We start from the raw sequence: 23,322 nt of genomic DNA, 5'->3' as shown, positions 1-23,322 counted from the left end.
TCCTTTTTCGGGTTCCCTCAATGTCATAAAGACAAACACTAACAGAAACACACAAACACCCCCACACACACATATACATGCGTACCTTTCTAACAGGGGACTATCAGTCTATACTATACAAGTAGGGACTTCTCTTTCTGGTCATTTAAAAAAAAAAAAAAAAAAGTAATACCACATTTACTTGTGATGCGTTTAACCATCATATTACTTCAAATGTGTTTTTAATTTGTTTTAAATTCTTTGCCAAGAGGGGACTTGCAGGCTTGAGTGATGTCTACATATCTTAAGGCCCTGACACACCAAGGAGCTCGTCGGCCTTCAGTCCTGGTTGGAACGTCGGTGAGGGATCGTCGCCCTAGTTTTTGAGGTGTGTCCAGCTCCGTCGCGAGGGGAAGTTTTTGGTGGCCTCATCTGTACCAAGGGAACTAGGATATAGTGTTTGTGTTGTTTTATTGACTTGTTTCTGGTGATCCGAGTTAAATGATTGCGACAACGTCACCTGGGGGAATTTCACCCCCAGGAAATTCTAGCTTTAAAAAGTTATTTTTTAAATACTAGGGTCACACAGGTTCGAAAAATATACCACAGGGCAAGAGACGGTTTCAAGTTTAAAATTAAGAAAAGGTTATTTAACACAATAAGATAATTCAACTGATTAAAAAATCAAAAGAGAAAACATAATGTACTCACTGAACCAGAAAGAGAGCTGCAGCTCTCTATGGACTTTGCCGGAGACGCTGCGGAAAGCGAGCAGGAGCGCTCGTTAAACTGAGGCAGCGAGGATTACACACTGCACTCCCATCAATTCACCTGGCGAATCTCCGCTCTCTGGCTAACAAGATGAGACGAGATGCTGCTCCTAAACACAAGAAACTCAGGCGGTTTGGAGAGGCCTGCGAGAGGTCACAAGCTGCAGGAGACCCACCCACCCCAGGTAACAATAGACTGGCTGAAGACCTCAACAGCTTCTATTGCAGATTTTAACACCCATCATCCACCACATTAACACCACCCTGACACTCAGACGATGATCTTCAACACATTGAGGACGGAGACGAGTCTACTTAGAGACATGGGGTGGAACAGCTGCCTCTCTGGTGCAGTCAGAACCATCTGGAGCTGAACCCGCTCAAGACTGTGGAGATGACACTGGAAGAAGCCTCCGGCAGGCATTACAGAAGACTGTACGCCAAAACAACCCGTCATAAGAACAGTTTCTTCCCCCAGGCTGTCACTCTGATGAACGCTAAACAGTCACAGAGTGTCAGACCTGTTGCGGTGAAATGACTCTAAACCAAACCATCACTGTGAATATACATATATGTATATATATATATTATTACATTTAAATGATCAATATACTCACACTATGTAAATACTGTAATTGACATGTTAATTGACCCATCTGTCTCATATTTAGTCCTGTAAATATTTGTATTTTCTTATTATGTTTATTGTTGATATTTAATGTTGTACCTGTACATATGAGAGCACAGTTCACAGAAGTTAAATTCCTTGTGTCTGTAAGCATACCTGGCCAATAAATCGGATTCTGATCAGAGGAAAAAAGAAACATTAAAATAGAACATTTAAAAATCAACGCAGGGAGGTTACAACCGTTTCTGTGTGGTTCTGTGTGGCAAGAAAAATATCTATCAACAAAATTCTTACCATATACATTCCTTTTATAATTGTAAACTAATCTGGGGAAGCAGTTTTCCACTTATACAATGTAAAGACTCAGTATTCAGAGGAACTTGGGTAATTATTCATGAGGTCAGGTGACGATGGCGCCGGGTGTCATGGCATGCCGTCTCCCTGTCCCTGCATCTCTCTTGACTCAGTTGTTCATTGTGTTTATAGTGGCATCTTTGCTTGTTGTAAATACACAATTGCTGTTGGTGTGTGAGGTTTTCTCATGATGAGTATGGACAACAACAGACCTCGAGCCTCTCTCCTTTCCTGGCTTCAGTGCCGGAGGAGTTGATTCGCAGTGAGACAGTTCTCCTACCCCGTAGTAGTGTCCTCTGTGACTTCTATGACTCTCATGAGCTGGATGGGCTACCGTAAGAAGGTGTTATTTAAAGACACTGTTGAGTTTTATGTTCTCATTCACATATAAATATACATGATGTGATGTATAGTTTGACTTACAGTGTTCATATGTATATGTTTTATACAACGTTTATTTTGTATGCACTTGAAGAACAGTGTACATGTTGAGATCTTATTTTGTTATTCATGACGTGACTTCCTGTTGTGACGCGTTATGTTTTGCGACCTATTTTACGTTAAGATGTAAGAGCGGGAGATTGGTTGTTGTGTTCCATGGCTGCTGACGAAATGCTGTTCCAGTTAGCTGTGAAGAAGGAATGAATAAAAGGTGACGTGATAACACTAAAGTGTGATTCTTGGTAACATGGCTGACGAAGCAGCCAACCCACCAGTTGAAGCAGTCAACCCAACACGTTATGGGCCCAGGCGCGACACGGGAGGAAGATGGCGAAGGTTGGTGTTCGACGGTGATGAAAACAACTATGAACTTTGGGAAGTAAAATTTCTCGGGCAGATGAGAATAACAGGATTAAAAAACGCTATATTATCTGTCGATGAACCAGACCCAGAAAAGAACGCAGAATGCTATGCAGAGCTTATTCAGTTGCTCGACGACAAAAGTCTCTCGCTGGTAATGAGAGAGGCCGCAGATGACGGCAGAAAAGCTCTGCAAATACTACGGGACCATTACGCCAGCAAGGGTAAGCCCCGAATTATTGCCCTGTACACAGAACTAACTTCTTTGAAAAATAAGTCTGAAGAAACAGTGACTGACTACATTATTCGAGCTGAAAAAGCAGTGACTTCTCTGAGAAATGCGAAGGAAACAATAAGTGACGGACTGATAATAGCCATGATTCTGAAAGGCCTTCCAGAAACATACAAGCCTTTTGCAATACATACAACTCAAACCAGTGAAGAACTATCATTTACACAGTTCAAAAGCAACCTACGGAGTTATGAAGAGACAGAAAAATTCGACAACAAACCAAAGTCGGACAACGTTATGAAAGTGGATGTATCTTCTGTAACATGCTACGTATGTGGACAACGTGGGCATGTTGTGAGAGATTGTCGCCAACAAGGAGCACCAAAATGGTGTAGCTTCCACAGAAGCTCAACCCACAGCAACAAGACATGCAGAAGAAAGACCAACTTCAAAGATGACGCAAAACAAACTGCTGAAAGACAAGAAAAGCATGAGGAGGAACAAACCTTTGTATTCAAAGTAAGTCACAACTTTCTACCAAATGACATTAAAGAAAAAGGACTGATGGTTGATTGTGGAGCCACATCACACATCATAACAGAGAAAGACAAATTCACAACATTTGATGAGTCGTTTAACCCAATGAAGCACTACATGGAGCTAGCTGATGGATCCAGGGCAAACAACGTAGCATTGAAACGTGGTGACGCGGAGGTGTATCTACAGGATTCAAATGGAAGACTCGTCCCTGTCACTCTGAAGGAGGCCTTGTTCATACCAACGTATCCTCAGGATATATTCTCTGTAAAAGCAGCCACAAGCAATGGTGCCAAAGTGGTCTTCAAAAGGGGACAGAATTAACTCACAACCAAAGATGGAATCGTCTTCTGCATTGAAGAATACGAGAGACTGTATTATCTGAAAACGGTAAATAATCACATACAATGTGATGACACAGTTAATACTATGATATTCAGTGACGGTGTGAACTTAACTTGTGATGTCAAAACATGGCATGATATTTTGGGTGATGTGGATTTCCGTTGTTGATGATATGTTTGATGATGAAGAAATTCGCCGTTGAGACTGACTTGCTTTTAAACAGAATTATTTATTAACAAGTTGCAGAATCACTGAACACGTCTGCCCAGGAGAGTCATGAAGCCAAATAATGATCTCTCTCGAACATACATTGAGAGTGCTATTTATACATAATGTCACAGGGCACATGAGGACATCTGTTTCTTGTTCTTGGGTTTCTCTCTGGACTCACATTCCACTGTGGGGGATCCTAGCTTAGATTTAGGCATTTCCTGGCAACACATCACTCATCCTGCCAACAACACCTCTGAACAAACATTCCACTGAAGGAGACTCCTTTAACAGATACAAATTCTTTACAGATGTGTGCAGTATACAACTTAAAGAGCATTATAATATCTCTGTCCTAGATATTTAAGACACTTCATGGGTCACTGTAATGTAGATGATGTGCTAAAATTACCAAACGTGGTAGATGGTATGAAAATCACAGGTAATGCTAAAATAGACTGTATTGTCTGCACAGAAGGAAAATTCACTAACAGCAGAAATAGGAAAACCGATGCCAAAGCTAATGCACCTCTGGAACTGGTACACACAGACTTAGCAGGTCCTATTGAGCCAATTAGTCGAGAAGGCCACAAATACGCCATTTCATTCACAGACGATTTTTCAGGGGCAGATGTATCAGATCTGACAACGGTACAGAGTTTATGAGCGGGGCTTTTCAGTCCCTATTAAGAGAAAAGAGTATTAGACATGAGACGTCATCACCATATTCCCCACATCAAAATGGGACAGCTGAAAGACAGTGGAGGACCCTTTTTGAAATGGGAAGGTGTTTATTACTGGAAAAGGGATTACCTAAGATATTGTGGCCTTATGCTATCCAACATGCAGCTCATATCCGCAACAGATGTTACAATGACAGAACAAAAAGTACCCCATACTACATGCTAACAAAGAGAAAGCCAAATCTATCAAAAATGTGGATATTTGGATCAGACTGTTACGCATATAGACATAACCAGAAGAAGCTGGACCCCAGATGTGAGAAGGGAGTATTTGTGGGATACAGTAAGAACAGTCCAGCTTACCTGGTTTACAACCCAGAAACGGAAAAGGTACAGAAACACAGACTGGTGAAATTTATCAAAAAGAACAGTGTTGAACAACAGACACAAACAAACGAATGTGACTCAGAAATACAGACATATGAACACAGAAAGTCTGACAGTGTAAACAATGTTGATGTGCCCCAGGACGAAGATAGCACAGAAAATCAGGTATTACATGAAAATAAGGAGCATGCGGAAACAGATGATACAGAAGTATCAGAACTTAAAGAGAATACAGATGAGGACGAAAAACAAAGCCAAAACAAAGGCTATCCAAGGAGAGAAAGGAAAGCTCCAAAATATTTGGAAGATTAGACTTCAAACTGTAAAGATGATGATCTAACCCACATTAATGTTGATTATTGTTACAGGGCAGTATGTGGAGTTCCACAAACTTATAGTGAAGCCCTGAAGTCACCAGAGGCGCTTCGATGGAAGCATGCCATGACAGAAGAGATCAACTCACTGAAAGAAAACAACACATTTGAACTGACATCATTACCTAAAGGTAGAAATACAGTTGGAGGAAAATGGGTATATGCCCTCAAAGAACATGCAGAGAATGAAAAAATCTATAAAGCTAGATATGTAGCGAAAGGATACAGTCAGACAGAAGGAATAGACTATCATGAAACTTTTGCGCCAACAGCAAACATTACATCAGTTCGAGCGCTGATGCAGATAGCAGTCCAAAATGACCTCATCATACATCAGATGGATGTTAAGACGGCATATTTGCATGCCCCAATACAGGAAGAAATCTTCTTGGAACAACCAGAAGGTTTCAGAGTAACATCGGATACTGAAGAAAAATTAGTATACAAACTAAAGAAATCTCTTTATGGCCTGAAACAATCTGGGAGAAATTGGTACAAACTACTAAATGATTATCTAGAGCAAAATAGCTTTGTAAGAAATCCAAATGATCACTGTGTTTACAAACAACAGACAGAAAAAGGTACCATTCTTGTCATCATATGGGTGGATGACTTGATCATTGCAGCCAGTGATAATGATCTGTTGAACAGATTCAAAGATACTATGAAATAAAAATTCAACATGAAAGACTTGGGGGAAATATCATATTTCCTTGGCATACAGTTTGAGCAAAAGAAAGGAGAAATCAAAATGAACCAGAAAAATTAAATCGAAAAGATGCTAGAAAGATTTGGAATGTCAGAATGTAAACCAAGGTATACACCAAGTGAACAAAAACAACTGGAAGATGTCAAAAATGAGATTGTTAATCCCAAAGAATATCGTGAGATTGTGGGCAGTTTGATTTATGCCATGACTTGCACCAGACCAGATATTAGTTGGATAGTTAGTAAACTATCTCAAACACTGGCAAATCCAAAAGCAGAAAATCTGGTGGCTGCTAAGCATGTGTTAAGGTATCTCAAAGGCACAAATGACTATGAACTATGTTTTAAGAAAAGCGAGGAAGATCTGAACCTGATTGCATTCAGTGACTCAGATTGGGCTTCGTCTGTGGAAGACAGATGTAGCACTACAGGCTATTGTTTTAGCCTAACAAAACAAGGACCAGCAATTTCATGGAAATCAAGGAAACAGCCCACAGTGGCTCTGTCAACTTGTGAAGCTGAATACATTGGACTTACAGCCACTACACAGGAAAGCATGTACCTAACACAACTGTTAAATGGCATGGACAATAAAGTGTACACCTGTACTAAAATTCGTGGTGATAATCAGGGAGCCATTGCACTGAGCAAGAATCCCGTAAACAGAAAGAGGTCTAAACACATTGATGTAAAATATCATTTTATTCGAGAAGCACTAAGCGAGAAGAAAATAGATATTATTTACTGTCCATCGGAAAACATGACTGCAGACATTCTAACAAAACCTGTTACAAAAGCAACAATAATTAATTTCAAGAAATGGTTCTTTGGAAACTAAAGCCATGAGAGACCATGGTATTTGGGTTAAGATGATGAGAACAATAGGGGGTGTTGAGTTTTATGTTCTCATTCACATATAAATATACATGATGTGATGTATAGTTTGACTTACAGTGTTCATATGTATATGTTTTATACAACGTTTATTTTGTATGCACTTGAAGAACAGTGTACATGTTGAGATCTTATTTTGTTATTCATGACGTGGCTTCCTGTTGTGACGCGTTATGTTTTGCGACCTATTTTACGTTAAGATGTAAGAGCGGGAGATTGGTTGTTGTGTTCCATGGCTGCTGACGAAATGCTGTTCCAGTTAGCTGTGAAGAAGGAATGAATAAAAGGTGACGTGATAACACTAAAGTGTGATTCTTGGTAACATGGCTGACGAAGCAGCCGACCCACCAGTTGAAGCAGTCAACCCAACAGACACCAATTTCCTTTCATACTTTAATAATCTTATTAAGAATGTTGACTGTATAACATGGTTTTATTCACATACAGGCTGGACTTAACTGATGTTGTGTCCAGGTGATGTGACCCCACATCTCAATCTGAATCTGATAGAAATTATGTAACGTGGCCTATAGCAATGGGAATCTGATAGAAATGTATATCGAAATGAATGTATGGTGACATATGTTTTAGTTGTTATTTGTTTTCTTATTAAAGGCTTTATATGCAATTTTTCACACTTAAATATATCAAGTATATCCTCTGAAAATAACTCTGTGATTCATGACTGTCTACAATGGGTGTAACACCCGAGTCCCAATGTCTGTGATGTTTTCCAAGTTTTCCGAGTCATATTTTCAGTTTGTTTACATCGCCGGGACGGCCGGCTGACTCCTCTCCTCACGTATAAAAGTTGTTTAATTGAGGGACTAGAGAAAAGAAGAATAACATACTGTACTCACTGCTTAACTGTGTTTCTAGATCACGCTCATTTCAGGTAAATTTACATGCAGTGTGAAGATACGAGCATAATAAAGATCGCTAGCATTAGCATGCTAACACAACAATGCACCGCGAGTTGTTTTGGTTTCATGCTGGAGCTCAAGGGCGACATCTGCTGGATCAAAAAATCGCATATAATATCGCCTTTAAGTAAACTTGGTTTAATTAAAATAATGCACACCGGTGAGAGGGGGAGTAACCATTTGCCCTTCCTCTCCCTGCCTGTGAGATGCTGACAGAGATTAAGCAACGCTTCACGTCAGTCTTCACTTCTTCTTAAAAGTTTTCACCGTAGGAGCAACTCCTTCTGAACATTTCTTCTTCATCTCTAACTTTTCCGCAAGTATTTTGAAAACTTTAATTATCTTTTGCTAAAGCAAGGCCTTTTTAACTCTTTCTTTTCCAAAGTTTGGCTCATCATTTTTGAACGCCAATTTCTTGATTCAGATTAATCGAGATGGCCATCAGATTAATTGAAAGTTGGAAATCTATGCATTAAAATACTTTTTAATATCTTTCCGTTTTGATCCACTCAACGACGTGAACCAACTCCGGCAGCCATCGTCGGACATCAACACCTTTAAAGCTACGGACCCAGCTTTTACTCGGCTGACTACGGCAGCCTCTGGCTAGCGGAAAGTGCTGGTTGACCCAAAGAGGAGTTCGGGAAGACATCACAAAGTAGGCTAAGGATGTTTGTTCTGAGCAGGTGTTGTAATAGATTGGTTGCGTCTCATCCAAATTTGATCCCCTAATTCGGTAATCACCTTTCCTCCTTTAATCGTTTGCTGAGTAAGTCACTCAAATCAATACAGCGTTTTATTTTGTTCCTACAACATATAACTTCATTATACGAGTTAAAGGGATACTTCACCCGTTGAAACATGAATCTGTACTGACATTGGGTCATATATGTAGTCGAAATGTGAAATTTTATAAATAATAATAAAAAAAATAAAAGATTTGAAGTTGGTACCTTCTTGGCTGAGAAAAGGCAGAAAGTATAATTTTGGCTCATGTGGATGAAAGACACCAAATCCCAGAATGCACAGCACTGCAGGCCAGTTACAGACATATATTTACATCAACACATAAGATAATTTCCTCAACTGATTCCGAGATTTCTTCCAGAAGGAATTGGCATCTTGGAAGTTCCTGTCAGAAAACAGACTCTATGTCTGTGTCCATAGGCAAACAGTGAGAACACAAGGTAAGCTTCAAGGTAAGCTGACAAATGTTATTTATTTGTATGCATGCAGGGGTACAGGTCTACTGTTTGGCTATATTGGCCTGATTATCTCTTCTGTTTTTTAAGTTTAGATCATTTAAAGTTTTGTTTTGGGTACATCTTGAAAAATAAATGAAAATGTTTTACTATTAAACAAATGTTAAGTGTGGTTTATGTGTATTAATCTAGGATAACTTTAACTAGAAAGATATGTCGCTGTTGAGCTTTGTCATTACCATTGTATAGAAACATTCAGGGATAGATCATTTGAACTTGATTCCCATCTTCCTACAAGATAGGTTGCTTTTGTGTTATATATATTATTTAACATGTCCAATTCTTCAACATTAATCTTAATGTGCTGCTATCTTGACCAGGACTGTGGGGAATAAGAAATTGTGTGACTCAATGGGACGATCCAGGCTTCATAATAAAGAAATAAAAATGAAATGATGGAGAAAAAAAAGGGACTGTAAGTCATCTCCTGTGACACCCCATGGTGGTTGATACAGTAAATCTTTATGATGATGGTCCTGTTGGTCATTAAGAAGCATCACTAGTTATTTTAGCCTGTTTCATAACCAGTTCAAAACTCCTTACAGGTGCTTGAACTATTTGGTTACAAATTATGTCATTTAAAATCTATAAAAATTGTAAATTTATCTGGTTTTACCTCCTCAAATTTAAACATCTAAAGTCGTCTATGACAGAAAACTGAACTTTTTTGCGTTTTGGGCCAAAATAATAAATTAGATTTTTTTGAAACAGAGATCAACATGGTTCAACGTGTGATGAACCAACCCAAAAATCATGAGAAGTCAAATAAAAGCATGTTGGGGTGAGCAAGGACCTGCAGTGTTAAAGCTATTGCTAGCAGGGCCAATCTCAACGTATTTGAACATTACATCCACCCTCACCAAGTGTTTGAAGGACTAATAACTGTTTGGAATAATATTGAATTCAAAGATCAGACCTCTGTACTCTTTTTATTTTGTTAGGTGGAAGTTCCTTCAATTACACAGAGCCAACAAACATTCCAGAGAAGACCAATCAGAGTTCTGTTGAAGGTATGTACAGTCCAACAGTGCACAGCAATGACATTTCTGAATATCTGTTAGCATAGCATACATTATAAACCTACTAGATCTAAGTGGAAGAATATATAGCTTATCAGCAGCTCCATTTCTAAACGTTATCCCAAGGTGTAGTTGTTAGAGGGACGATAGACAGATGAGATAACCTCCACATTAAAATGTACTTTGGAAAATAAACAGCCTCGATAGTGGAATTGAGACGTAATCTAATTTTGCTGAGATAGAAAAATGGATTTGCCCACAAACCACTAATTGTTGAGGGAGATGGGAGTTCCTGTTAGCTTTCTGATGGCGCGGTCACACTTCACAGGACTATCCGTGCCTAAGCACGATTACCTCTTGTACATAACGTTGTAATACAACACATGCACGCTTTATGTTATTATGACTGAATATTCATTTTAAATATAGGTCAAATAATGCACCTATATTCTGAAAATTAAAACGTGTTTCTGTTACTGTATTTTCATTTTAAAATTTGCTTTTTCATTTGAATTATGATACAAATTTAGCGGGGCATTTTTTTTAAATGATAAAGCAAATGCCATTTTCTTCCTCATTTGAATTTAGTCAAAGAATGTGCATTTTTGAAGTTGAAAACTAAAATTCAAATTAGATAAATTAATCATCATTTTATTTTTGAGTCAAATAATACACCCATATTCTGAAAATTTAAAAGCATTTCTGTTAATGCATTTGAATTTTCAAATTAGCTTTATCATTTGAATTCTGATCACTAATCGCTTCCATATGGGCACGGTACGGATGGCTAGTGTGACCGTGCCCTCAATAAGGGTGTCTTTCTATATTTTGTCCAATGAGATATCTCCCAGAACAAAGAAGTGATACTGCAGTACTGCAACAAATATTTTGAGATGCCAGAGAGGACATGAAAGCGTTTTGACAGCTTTAATCACTGACCACAAAAGAAGAAAAAGTTATCTGAGGGAATTACAAAATATAAAAAAAACTTTTGAGGAAAATGAAGATGAAAAGTTACAAATATGATCAGGAGCAAGGGCCAGTGTTAAAGAAACACATGTTTTAAAAATAATGAATCGAATACAAAGATCAGACTTGTGTACTCTTTTAATTTTGTTAGGTGGAAGTTCCTTCAATTACACAGAGCCAACAAACATTACACAGAAGACCAATCAGAGTTCTGTTGAAGGTATGTACAGTCCAAAAGTGCACAGCAATGATATTTCTGAATATCTGTTAGCATAGCATAAATGATAAACCTACTAGATCTAAGTGGAAAGTATACTTACTCAGTAAACCTTTTAAGGTTGTTCTCAAATCAAAATGTAATGGCTCTAACATTGTCATATATGCACAATCTTGATGTCGTCCTTATAGATCGGGCATCTGCATGTAACAAAAACGATCGGGATTTATTAAAGTACCTGAACTTGACCTCAGAAAATGCCATGACTCAACCTGCTAAGAACAGCTCAGAACCCATGAGAGTAACTCTGGATATAGCCTTCTATGCCATTCTAGATGTGGTAAGTATTTGATCATTTTAAGTCATATTTACTTCTCTTTGTTTTGAAACACGTCAAGAAAAATACCATTGTGCCTCTTAAAAATTAGCCCACCAGGTGGCCATTTAGGATGCATTAAACACTGCCTGGCTTTTTCCTAAATGAGCACTATATGGCTTCCCTAATGTGTTAAGGCGTTTGAGTTAGCAGGTGATTCATATGTCAGTTTGAGTTTATCAAAGGGTGCATGTTTTCACTTTACTTAAATATCTCAGATGATAATGATAATCTAGGCCTAAAGCCAACATAACATGCAACCTATTTGAGTGTTCTTATATTTATTTTAATCTGTGCTGATCCTTCTTCTCTAACAAATGTTGATTTTTTTCTTTCTTCCTGTAATTGGTTTCCAAATTCTTAATGTAACAGAAATGTTCTTTTGAACTATTGAATGAAATATTCCCTCTCTCCTGCTACGCACTGCAGACTTGAATTAACATACAGTATATGTAATGTGTACTTATCTGTATCTGACCCTTATGAGCTTCTTCAAATGAACTCTTGATCAACTTTTCTAACTTGTAATGACTGAAACACGGAAAGATGTTCATACATATTTATTCTTTTACAGATAGAAAAGGAACAGAAATTTATTTCTTATGTTTGGGTTGAAATGGTGAGTTCTCTTCAAGGAAGAAAATTTTGACTGAATGAATTTCCACTTTTACTCTTTTTGGGGAATCAAATTGTGATTGTTTAATTTTTTTTCTTTCCCTCTGAAGATATGGATTGATGAGTTCATCCGTTGGAATCACAGCAACTTCTGTGATATATACTCCATTAATCTTCCTACTAAACTGTTGTGGCTGCCAGATCTAACTATTGAAGAGATGTAAGTCAACATACAGTATATACAGTACATATATATATATATATATATACACTCACAGAACCACATACAATCAGAAGAGTAACTGCAGATAGAGTCACTGTTAATGTTACTGTTAAGAAATGTCTGGTTGCCTTTGAAAACTCAACACACACAAATAAAAACTGTAATAAGAAAACACTCAAATAGAAAAAGGTGCCTCAAAGAAATACAACACAACCAAAGGGCATGTACATTCCAAGCATCCAAGGTGATGTCCCACAACTTAATGTCACCTCCATATGAAAAAGTAAGGGTGAAGGATTCACTTATGAGCACATGTCCATACAATATCATCCTCTTCTTCCACCCCCTGGTGGCGGGATTTACACACTGTCGATTTAATTCCATTAATAATTAACCAAAGTTAAGGTTAGTGTGTAAGTTCATGGGTAATACCCAAAAACAATACATTGCAGCTTTTTGCAATAACAATTAAAAGTGCACTGATAGATCGGCATGTGACCGGAACCGGCTGGTTTTCAGCCTGCTCGGCCCTGACCGGTGAGCGGCCGGTCCTAACGAGTATAGCTGATGTGATTCCGATCGGACAAACACAAGCTGTTACATGATCAGCACACAGCGACACAAACACTAACGGACAGCCACACACATAATAAGCTAACATGTCGGCAGTGCAGACGTGAGGTGTCCATCAGCAGAGGAGAAAAAGGTTCGACACAGGAGGAGAAACACACAGTTTTCTACGGGAATCAAACATGCCCCAGTGCACGCACACACAATTAGGATATTTATTTAGCAACAGTGTGTTAGATTGTAACAAAATGTATGTATAACTTGTCTTGAAATGTATATTGAGCCTAATGTCATGATTATTTAGGGCTAATGTTATAGCTTCTATCCTCCTAACGTTACCTGCTGCAGGGCTGTTGAACGGGCCAAACTAACGTTGCTGCTAGGAAGAAGCAGGGGGTCAGATGTGGGCTGGCGACTGTTAGTGAAACCAAAAGAGACTAATGTAGGGAGCTTTGATACCCTCTCCTCCTGTTTCTTTCTCTCCTGTCGTTTTTTACTTCTGCTTTTGTAGACATTTTGAATTGCTCTGTCCGCTCGGAGATGTGCGCTGTACTCGCCTCAGATGTTGGTCGTAACTAGCTACATCACATGATCACATATTACCCAGCAATCATCACTGCATATTGGGATATGACTAAAATAACTAAGAAAATATGAAACTATTCATTTAATGGAATCGTTTTTATATAATTTGTTTGTAGTTTATGTAGAATGAGCATATCATTCTGTAATAGATTTTGACGGACTATATCACAAAAGGAAACCATGATAGAAATCGGTCTGCCCCTTTAAGGCAATAACAGTGAATGGCACCATGGGATTGGTAACATGTTTCTCTGGACACAAATGTAGCTCTGACAACCAGTCAGCATGTTAACCCGCATGCATGAAGTGTACTGTGATGAAGCACACCTCTCTGAAGCGTGTCAGGGCAAAGTCTCCTTCAAGCAGCTAGTAGCTGATCTGCTCATCTTGCTTGCTAAGGATGTTTAGTTTAATAGTTGGCATCCATAAATGTTGCATTACCGCCCCTTCCTGGAAGGTGTGGTTCTTTTGTGTGAGTTGTGGATTTTATGGCACACACGTGTCTCACAAGGATCCATGTCTTGTAAGACAAAAAGCAAAAATAAATGCAGTGATTTGTATCTGTGCCTCTAATTCAAAACTTCTATACAAGTTTTAATGTAGACGAACAAATACAGAAACAGTTGTTAGTTGTGCGTGGTATTTGAGTAGTAACTTGACATCTGCTTGTGAATATGAGCCTGTTTGATTCCCATAGTTTCCCTGCACTTGCTCCCTCCTCACCTCTCTGCCCATGGCAGCACATTAACCTATTTCATATTTCCCTAACATTATTTGATTACAGAGGGACACTTGATTAAAGCAGTGTATGAGCGTGTTCCTAAAAAGTGTGACCTGATTGAAATATTATGAATATCTATAATTAACGGATATAAACATGATTCAAACTCGTTACAACCGCAAATAGCGTTCACAGAGGCAGGGAGAGATAGAGACAGAGGCAGGAGTCTGTAAGTGATCATTTCTTCACGAGTACTGTGTACCCACCATGAAGAGAGGATGCATGGACTGACTTCAATAATGTCAGAAACTGGGCATTAACAAGCTTGTCCAAGCTGTGTCCAGACTTTTTAAGTGACTTTTAAAAAACAAGTTAATTACCAGCACTAACTACTGTAAGCCCAAAAGGTTATCTTCTTCATCCTGTGACTCAGACTTGAGCACTGGGGACTCGAGACTTGACTCAGACTGACAGAAAGTAATACACATGTCAAATGAAGTTGAAAACCTGAATGGGTGTGTGTTCTCATTCAGGACAAAGAGGGATAAGGCCACTCAGAGTCATTATCTCGAAGTTTTTTCTGATGGGATGGTCCTTCTTAGGGATGACATGGTGCTGGTTACCACCTGCAAGATAGATGTCCACAAATTCCCCTTCGACATTCAGAGCTGCAGCCTCTCCTTCAAGTCTGCCATACACAGAGGTAATAGAGTCCATTTCTTTTTTTTAAACATTTTTTATTCAGCTTTACACATTTATATTTACATATGTATCAGTTGGTGAAACATGGTAATAATTTCATAATAATTATTTACAGTTCGGCAAACATACAAAATTAAAAATAAAACAAAATAAAACACATGGCAACATCTTCATCCGCACAAAGAGGAGAGACAAGTAGAGGGAAAAAATTGCTTCTTCAAAGCATGCATCAGATATATCTGTCCATAAACACACAAGCAATTGTTAACCTTTCACATACATCTCTATGAATATGTCTATAGAGTCCATTTCTAATGATGTTTGTGTTTGTTGGAGTTTACTTTGACTGAGCTGAAATGAATGTGTAGAAAGCAAAGGGACAGATGTTTGGAGCATGTGAAGGTAAACATAGAGAAACATATGTTGACAGGTTTTACCAGCTGTTGAGTTTGACTGGATGCTTTCTAGGGATGCAACAATTCTCAATATAATAATGAACCGAACGGAGCGGCAGCCACAGTTCAATGCATGCTTGTCAATGGTGGTTTTTGGGTTTTGCGTACAACTGTATAATAGAAGAGCAAAAGGTGAACAAAAAAGGATGTCTGTACACGTGTCGCCTGCTCAAATGGAAACACTTACAGAGTATGCCTAAGTTTAAATCAACAGAATGCAGCAAACTGTAACATCACTAATGTGAACCTGCTGATTGTTATACACACAGACAGCTGTGACCTGCATGATGTAGACGGGGAAAAGAAGAAGCAGCAGTTGACACAAAGTTACCCTACACAAATATATAAATACATATCTATCATACAGAAATGTCTTCCTATTTGTACCACAGGCCTACATGGTACTCCTTAAACGCTGCCTTCTTTTCACTGAGACTACACACCATACACCAGGAATGTGTATAAATGGAAAAGTTGTTTCCTTAAAAGTAAAACAAAGAAATAGATTTGCGATATAGATAATGAGCTTTTTGCTTAACCCTTTGCTGTTCCTGTAAAAATGGCTTAAAACTCCAAAGAACAGAATACCAAAAAAACACCAACAGCCCGGGCCTTTAGAAACAGAAACCAGGGAACCGGGCTGACTGAATTGTTGCATCCCTAATGCTTTCATAAATCTCTTGTCAGCCCAAACATACAATATAGATAATATGTTGATCAAGAAAACCTTGCAACAGTTCTTTTCTCCTCCCCCACCTCAGAAGAGAGAATCCAGCTTCTCCGGTTTGGTAACTCTAGTCATTCAACAAAATGGACCCAAGAAATTCTGAGAACACAGTCGGGCTGGGAGTTCATCGACATTACTTCAACCGAAAAAACTGCCAACAATTTTGCCATCCAACAAAGCATGATAGTTTACACTGTGAGTATTTCATTTACAGATTACACATTTTTCATTTTCAGCTCTATATGTCTCAAGTTATTTACTGAAGTATTTCTACTTTGAGTCTTTATATTTCCTCTTATAACATCTACAGCTTTGCGGTAATATGAGCAGTTCTATTTCATTCTTCCTGACCGCCAGAGGCAGTTCTTAACACTGGATTATATCTATCTCATGCACGGGCAGGTCAAGTATTTAATATCAACAAAGTCACATGTGACCTGGGATGACGCCTGACGTAGCTTAAATAGCCCGCGTCATCACGTGAGAAGCCCCTTCTATCTTCTCGCAGGTATCCGCGATGCAGGTTGTTTACAGAAGGAAGCCGAAAAACTTTTTGCTTGGAGCCCTGTAACCACGGTTGGCGCTACAGAATTTCATCCTCCAAGGGCTGCGATTAATTACAACGGCTACATTCACCGTTTCACCGTACCGAGCTGTCTGACCGGTGTTTTCGCTGGGGCTCTCAGCGCATTACGGACTGGCTAATGATAGTTTGAAGTTGGACCGCTGAGGTAAGTATTATCCCTTTCTTAGCTGTACAGTGATTTCATTTTGAGAAGAGCCTGGCTTCGGGTTTCTTTGGTTGTTTTTTCCACGGTGAGAAGTGCCTGCGCTTTCACCGCGAGGCTGATGGTATCACGGTGTGTGACAGCTGATTCCAGTTCAATTCAAGGAGCAGTGGACGCTTCCGTTAATGCTTCCGAAACCGGTTCTCAACGAACGGTAAGCGGATCCGGGGTTGGTTCAGAGGCTGCCCCAGCCCCGCCATACACACCACCAGTGGTGTGGATGACCTCCAGCGTCCCAGCCAGTGCCTTCTTTAGGCAGGTCCCTCCGCAGGCAAGCTTCTTTGTACCACCATCCCAGCCATACATTGAGGAGCTCCACAAGTGCTGGCCAGACCCCAAGTCTCTGTCTCACCACACTTCTGACAGCAGGGCCCTGGCTTCCATGCAGAATGCTGGCAGTTATGGGCTGGCCCAGATGCCAGCAGTAGAACCAGCTATAGCCTCCCTCATTGTGTCACCTGATGAGGTCTTGAGACCTGGGCGGCAGTAGCTCAGGCTGTAGGACTTGGGTTGGGAATCGGAGGGTCGCCGGTTCAAGTCCCGGCACGGACCAAGTCCAGAAATTGGTCTGGTAGCTGGAGAGGTGCCAGGCCACCTCCTGAGCACTGCCGAGGTGCCCTTGAGCAAGGCACCTAACCCCCCCACAAGCTCAGGAGCGCCCGCTGTGGGCAGCCCCCTCACTCTAAGACCTCTCCATTAGTGCATGTCCATAGGATCCTGTTTGTGCATGTGTGTGTATTTCAGCCTATGTTTGTGTAGCATGTTTACTAGACAGAGTGTAAAAAACAAATTTCCCCTCACGGGATCAATAAAGTATAAATTCTTCTTCTTCTTCTTCTGATGCTCGCTGTCCCAGGCCGCAGTGTCGCATGACAGACGATTATTTGGTGAAATGTTATGATACAGCGGCCCGCATGGGGCGTATTGGTAACTCACTGTCCCTGCAGTCCTCTGGCCTGGATGCATCCGTCCAGAGCCTGAGTGACACATCTTTGCAGGCATTTGCCATTATGACAAGGGAGCTTGGCAGGTTAATGTCAACGCTAACCCTGACTAGGCGCCAGGTATGGCCGGCTCAGTCTCCACTTCCTGAGCCAGCTCGGAGGGCTCTTCGGGTTCTCCCAGTAGTGCCTGGGAGTTGTTTGGGCCAGCAGCACAGCAAGCCTCAGAGCGTGGAGTCCAGGCGAACCAAACTCGGTTACAGTTTGCTAGCCTTCAGGGCCCTGCGCCCGCTCTGAGACGACGGCCTCAGGGGGGTTATGGCACTGGTCATCCTCAACTGCTGGCCCAGCCTGGTGGCTGCCCAAGAACCTCACAAGCCTTTGAGATAGCCAACCTCCTGGAGAAGGACGCCATAGAAGGCGTAAATCATCAGACACAGCAAGGTGGGTTCTACTCAGTGTATTTTCTGATCCCCAAAAAAGAAGGTGGGTTTCGCCCTATCCTACATCTAAGAGGGCTGAACACATTTCTGAAGGTGTTGCCCTTCCACATGCTGAGAACAGCAGATGTGCTACAGGCCGTGACATGGCAGAGTTGGTTCACATCCATCGATTTAAAGAATGCATACTTTCATGTGCCAATCGCGCTCCATCACAGAAAATTCCTGCGCTTTGCGTTCGAAGGCAGGGTTTATCAGTTCAAAGTGCTCCCCTTCGTGGCTGTCCCTGGCCCCGCGAGTCTTTACACGGTGCATGCGGGCAGCATTGGCCCCATTGCAGGCCAGGGGTATGCATGTCCACCCATACCTGGACGACTGGCTGATCTGTGCCTCGATCCGGAGGCAGTCAGATCAGGACACTTCAGCCCTTCTTCACCATGTGTCACAGTTGGGCCTCACAGTCAATTACGCCAAGAGCTGTCTCATACCCAGACAAAGGGCGGTGTTTATTGGATTGACCCTGGATTCAGGTCGTATGCTGGCCTCCCCGACACAACGCAGAGTGGAGGCCATACTCCAGCTTCTCCTCCGTTTCCGGAGGGGTAGGAGGTTACAGTACAGCCTTTTCCTCAGGCTGTTGGGTATGCAAACGTCGGTAACATCAGTGGTGCCACTGGGCCTTTTGTACCTACGGTCCCTCCAGGTTTGGACAAATGGCCTCCATTTAGATCCAAGGGGGCACAGATCCAAGAGAGTCATGGTGTCCAGCCGATGTCTTCTTGCTCTGTGGCCATTTCTGTCCAGAGGCATCTTGTTGGGTATAGTACCCTCACGTCACAAAGTTGTAATGACCGATGCCTCAACTTCAGGGTGGGGGGAGGGTGGAAGTGCAGAGTGGTGAGATGGCTTTGGACAGCACAGGAGGCTACGCAGCACATAAATGTGCTCGAGCTCCGGGCAATGCATTTGGCACTCATTGAGTTCTTGCCGTATTTAAAGGGCAGACATGTTCTTGTGCGTTCCGACAACATGTCTGCAGTCTACCATATCAATCATCAAGGGGGCACGAGGTCAACCGGCTGCTGCGGGTGGCGCACCGTCTCCTGGTATGGGCTTTCCCTCGCCTTGCCAGCCTCAGGGCCATGTACCTGCCGGGGCCACAGAACCTGGTGGCAGACTTTCTATCTCGCCAGAAACGTCCCTCGGGGGAGTGGAGGCTCCACCCAGAGTTGATAGAGGAGTTATGGCGAATATATGGCAAGGCAGAGGTGGACCTGTTTGCTTTGAGGTCCTCGACCCACTGCCCTCTTTGGTTCTCCTTGATGAAGACGACGAGTCCTCTAGGACAGGATGCTCTGGCACACCCATGGCCAGATCATCTTCTTATACCTTCCCACCGTTTCCTCTCTTCGCAGCAACGCTACACAGACTACAGCAGGTCAACCACAGACTTTTGTTGGTTGCCCCGAACTGGCCAGGGAGGCCCTGGTTTCCACGCATGTACAGTCTTCTGAACGGAGTTCCATGGTGCCTGCCGTCATGGCAGGACCTGCTCTCACAGCTGGGGGGCAGCATCTGGCATCCGACTCCGGAGCGCCTGCTATTGTGGGTATGGCCCTTGAGGGGCCTGAACCACTCCTAGCTGCTTGTGACCAAGCGGTTATCCAAACCATAAATGACTCGAGGGCACCCTCCACAAGGGCACTTTATGCCAACAGGTGGAAGCTTTTTTTAGTATGGTGTAGAGCCCACAAAGAGACTCCTGAGAGTACCTCTGTGCCAGTAGTACTGCGGTTTCTGCAGTCTTTGCTAGAGAAGGAGCTCTCTGTTTCCACCTTAAAGGTATATGTGGCTGCGATTTCGGCCAGGCATATTAAAGTTGATAACCACACCTTGGGGTCTCACACTCTGGTGACTCAGTTTCTTAGAGGTGCTCAGCGGCGAAACCCTCCGCGGGCTGTTAAGGTTCCCTCGTGGGACCTGCCTTTGGTGCTTGAAGGCCTTTGCCTCCCCCCCTTTGAGCCTCTGGGGCAGGCAGGGATTGAGTGGCTGTCAGCAAAGGCTGCTTTTCTTCTGGCGATGGCTTCGGCAAAACGTGTGAGTGAGCTTCAAGCCTTGTCGGTGAGTGAGGCATGCATGCGATGGAACGCAGATGGCACAGGAGTGGCACTGTGGCCTAACCCATCATTCTTCCCCAAGAGGTTGGGGGCAAGCCACTTTAATCAGGTCATTGAGATGGGAGCTTATCATCCCTGCAGGATGAGGAAGCCAATTCAGCAGAGCTGCTCTGCCCAGTTAGGGCCTTGAGACACTACATCCAGGCAACCTCAAGTTTTCGCCACTCTGATTGCCTGTTTATCTGCTATGGCACAAGAAAGGACAGGCCCTGTCCAAGCAGAGGCTTTCCAGGTGGATAGTTATGGCAATTGAAAAGGCCTACAGGTAAAGGGGTCTGCCAATGCCTCTTAATATCAAGGGCCATTCAACTAGGAGTGTCTCCACTTCCTGGGCAGCACTACGGGGGTCCCTCTAAGTGAGATATGTGCTGCAGCCACTTGGGCCACACCATGTACCTTTGCCCGTTTTTACAGGGTGAATGTCGCTGCTCCCAGGGCACTGGCAGCAGCTGTTTTTCAGGAACCTTAAGACCATTCACAGTGAGTTGGGATTCCTCGTGATCATGCTGGTATTAGTCATCCAGTGTTAAGAACTGCCTCGGGCGGTCAGGAAGAATGAAATAGAACGAGAGTTACGTATGTAACTACGGCTCTATTAATTCTGGATGACCGCCAGAGTTCTCTGTCACTCGGAATCTTGGCGAGAAGATTCTGAAGGGGCGTCTCACGTGATGACGCGGGCTATTTAAGCTACGTCAGGCATCATCCCAGGTCACATGTGACTTTGTTGATATTAAATACTCTATCTGCGCGTGCACGAGACAGATATAATCCAGTGTTAAGAACTGCCTCTAACTCTCGATTTGAATGTTTGTCATCTTGCATGAGGCTTTACTTTCATGTGAACTCTAAGTGTGTACACATAGTTCGAGCTTCTTTCACCGTGTATATTTCCCAAAAGAATTCAGCTCCTATCCATAAATTTGGTTCACAACTGATGCTCCTTTTAGATTTGAGTCCACTCATTTTATCTCACAATTCTTCCCGTACGTCACTACTGGAGTTATTGCATTTCACAACTAGAGAGTTGCCTCGTGTCAGTATCGCCATCCGTGAACGCTCGTGTCAGGCCTTGAAATTAGGGCTGCTCGAATATGGCAAAAATCCTAATCAGGATTATTTTGATTGATTTTCAGATCACGATTATTAAACACAATTACTCCTTGATTTGAAAACATTTGCATCCCATGCCTTCATCGAAAGTAAACACTCTTAACACTGTAACATTCTGAACATTGAACAACAAGTGATGAATGGAAATAAACAAGGAAACAAAATAAGATACACAGCTCATACTTTTACCCATTAAGGGCAACAGGGTTACCATGGGAACAAGGTTGTGTGACATGAAAATGAAGTGTCTTAAATATCTAGTACAGAGATATTATACTGCTACTTTAACTTTTATGACACACATCTGGAAAGTATTTGTATCTGAGGTGTTGTTCTATGAGTTACTGAGTGATCAGTTGAGTGATCAGTTCGCCTCACGCTGCACTTCTTTGTTCTTCACACAGGTAAGAGAGGGCGAGCGCTTGATTACGTCACCCTTATATAGCCTCTCCAAGGGACCAACAAGCAACCACATAACACATGTATGAATGAATACGAGTCAAGGGTCAAGCTTAAGAGCACAGTACTGTTGTACGTGTAGTCGAGCAAACCACATATTTAAAAACAATCGAGTACGCATGGTAGTTATAATGCATGTTCTTGAATATAGGTGAATATATCTTGGTATATGGGAATCATTAATACCCCACCCAACATAAAATATAGGGATGCATCAGTTGTGAAAACCATGATGTTTAAAATAAGAATTTAGCCGAATGCTGATAGTGAGGTTTTTTTTTTTTCAGTGCGTCGTTTGGTGTAAGACTTTGGTGTAAGGACTGTTCCTCTTAGAAGTGAGAGTACGGCTCCAAATGGGCTTGATGCATGTTTTAAGCCCTTTATTTCCAGTGGTTTTGTGTCCCTCTCAGGAAAACCTGAAGATCAACGTTCATGGTGTAAGACAATTCTGACATTTTCCCTCATGTTTGACCATGAAGAAAGATCAGAGTTTGTCCAACAGGTGACTTCCTCTGCCCAATAAAAAGCTCTTCTCTGAAACAGCATTTAGGTGCACTAGATGACAGCTTTAAATTGATACAACACAACTGATAAACATTGGCTTTGGACAACGTATCATGTCACGTCATCGATATCTGTCAGTAAAGGGCTGATATCGGTCTGCCAATGTTAAACTGATGCATCTGGGCATCCCTGATATAAAACATATGAATGCATACAAAAACATACATGTGAAAATATCCAAAGATTAAGCATCTACTAAGTATTCAAGTAAATATTTATCATAAATTCTGTCAAATCTATAAAACCTAACTCATAATACTATCCCTTGAGCCAGGGCACCAACACAGTAAAAAAATAAAAGTCAATGCAGTAGAGGTTGAAGGATCCTGTCTTTGACATCGAGCACAATCTAGACCTACTCTAAACTTAATGTGTCAGGAGATAACTGTGAGGTCATGTGTTGGGGGTTACTTACTGTAAGAAGTAAAAAAAGACTGGTGAACTAACTGAGCACTTGTTAGCTAACTTGCTAAATTGATCCAGTGCTATGTTCTTGAAACACTTCTATGATACTCTGTTTGAATGGGCTTTATTACATGTGTTCATTAATATAATGTTCTCCTACACTGGTGTT

The 23,322-nt window shown here is 41.5% G+C and overlaps 1 protein-coding gene and 1 pseudogene across 1 annotated transcript; both read left to right on the top strand.

Moving 5' to 3' along the window:
• The first annotated feature begins 2,096 nt into the window (after positions 1-2,096).
• LOC132984488 (uncharacterized) lies at positions 2,097-7,267 on the top strand. Its single transcript, XM_061051370.1, has 2 exons — positions 2,097-3,691; positions 5,295-7,267. Exon 1 carries the CDS (start codon positions 2,420-2,422, stop codon positions 3,623-3,625), a length of 1,206 nt encoding a protein of 401 aa, XP_060907353.1. The 5' UTR covers positions 2,097-2,419; the 3' UTR covers positions 3,626-3,691; positions 5,295-7,267.
• Positions 7,268-17,968: 10,701 nt separating this feature from the next.
• Positions 17,969-20,656, top strand: LOC132985412 (uncharacterized; annotated as a pseudogene).
• The last annotated feature ends 2,666 nt before the right edge of the window (positions 20,657-23,322 follow it).

The sequence above is a fragment of the Labrus mixtus genome, chromosome 12, assembly GCF_963584025.1.
Source record: "Labrus mixtus chromosome 12, fLabMix1.1, whole genome shotgun sequence".
In the NCBI taxonomy this organism is placed as follows: Eukaryota; Metazoa; Chordata; class Actinopteri; order Labriformes; family Labridae; genus Labrus; species Labrus mixtus.
This window is presented reverse-complemented; position numbering and strand designations above follow the sequence as displayed.

Excerpts from the sequence above, each read along its gene's own strand:
- LOC132984488 (XM_061051370.1), top strand. The coding sequence starts at position 2,420 with ATGGCTGACGAAGCAGCCAACCCACCAGTTGAAGCAGTCAACCCAACA.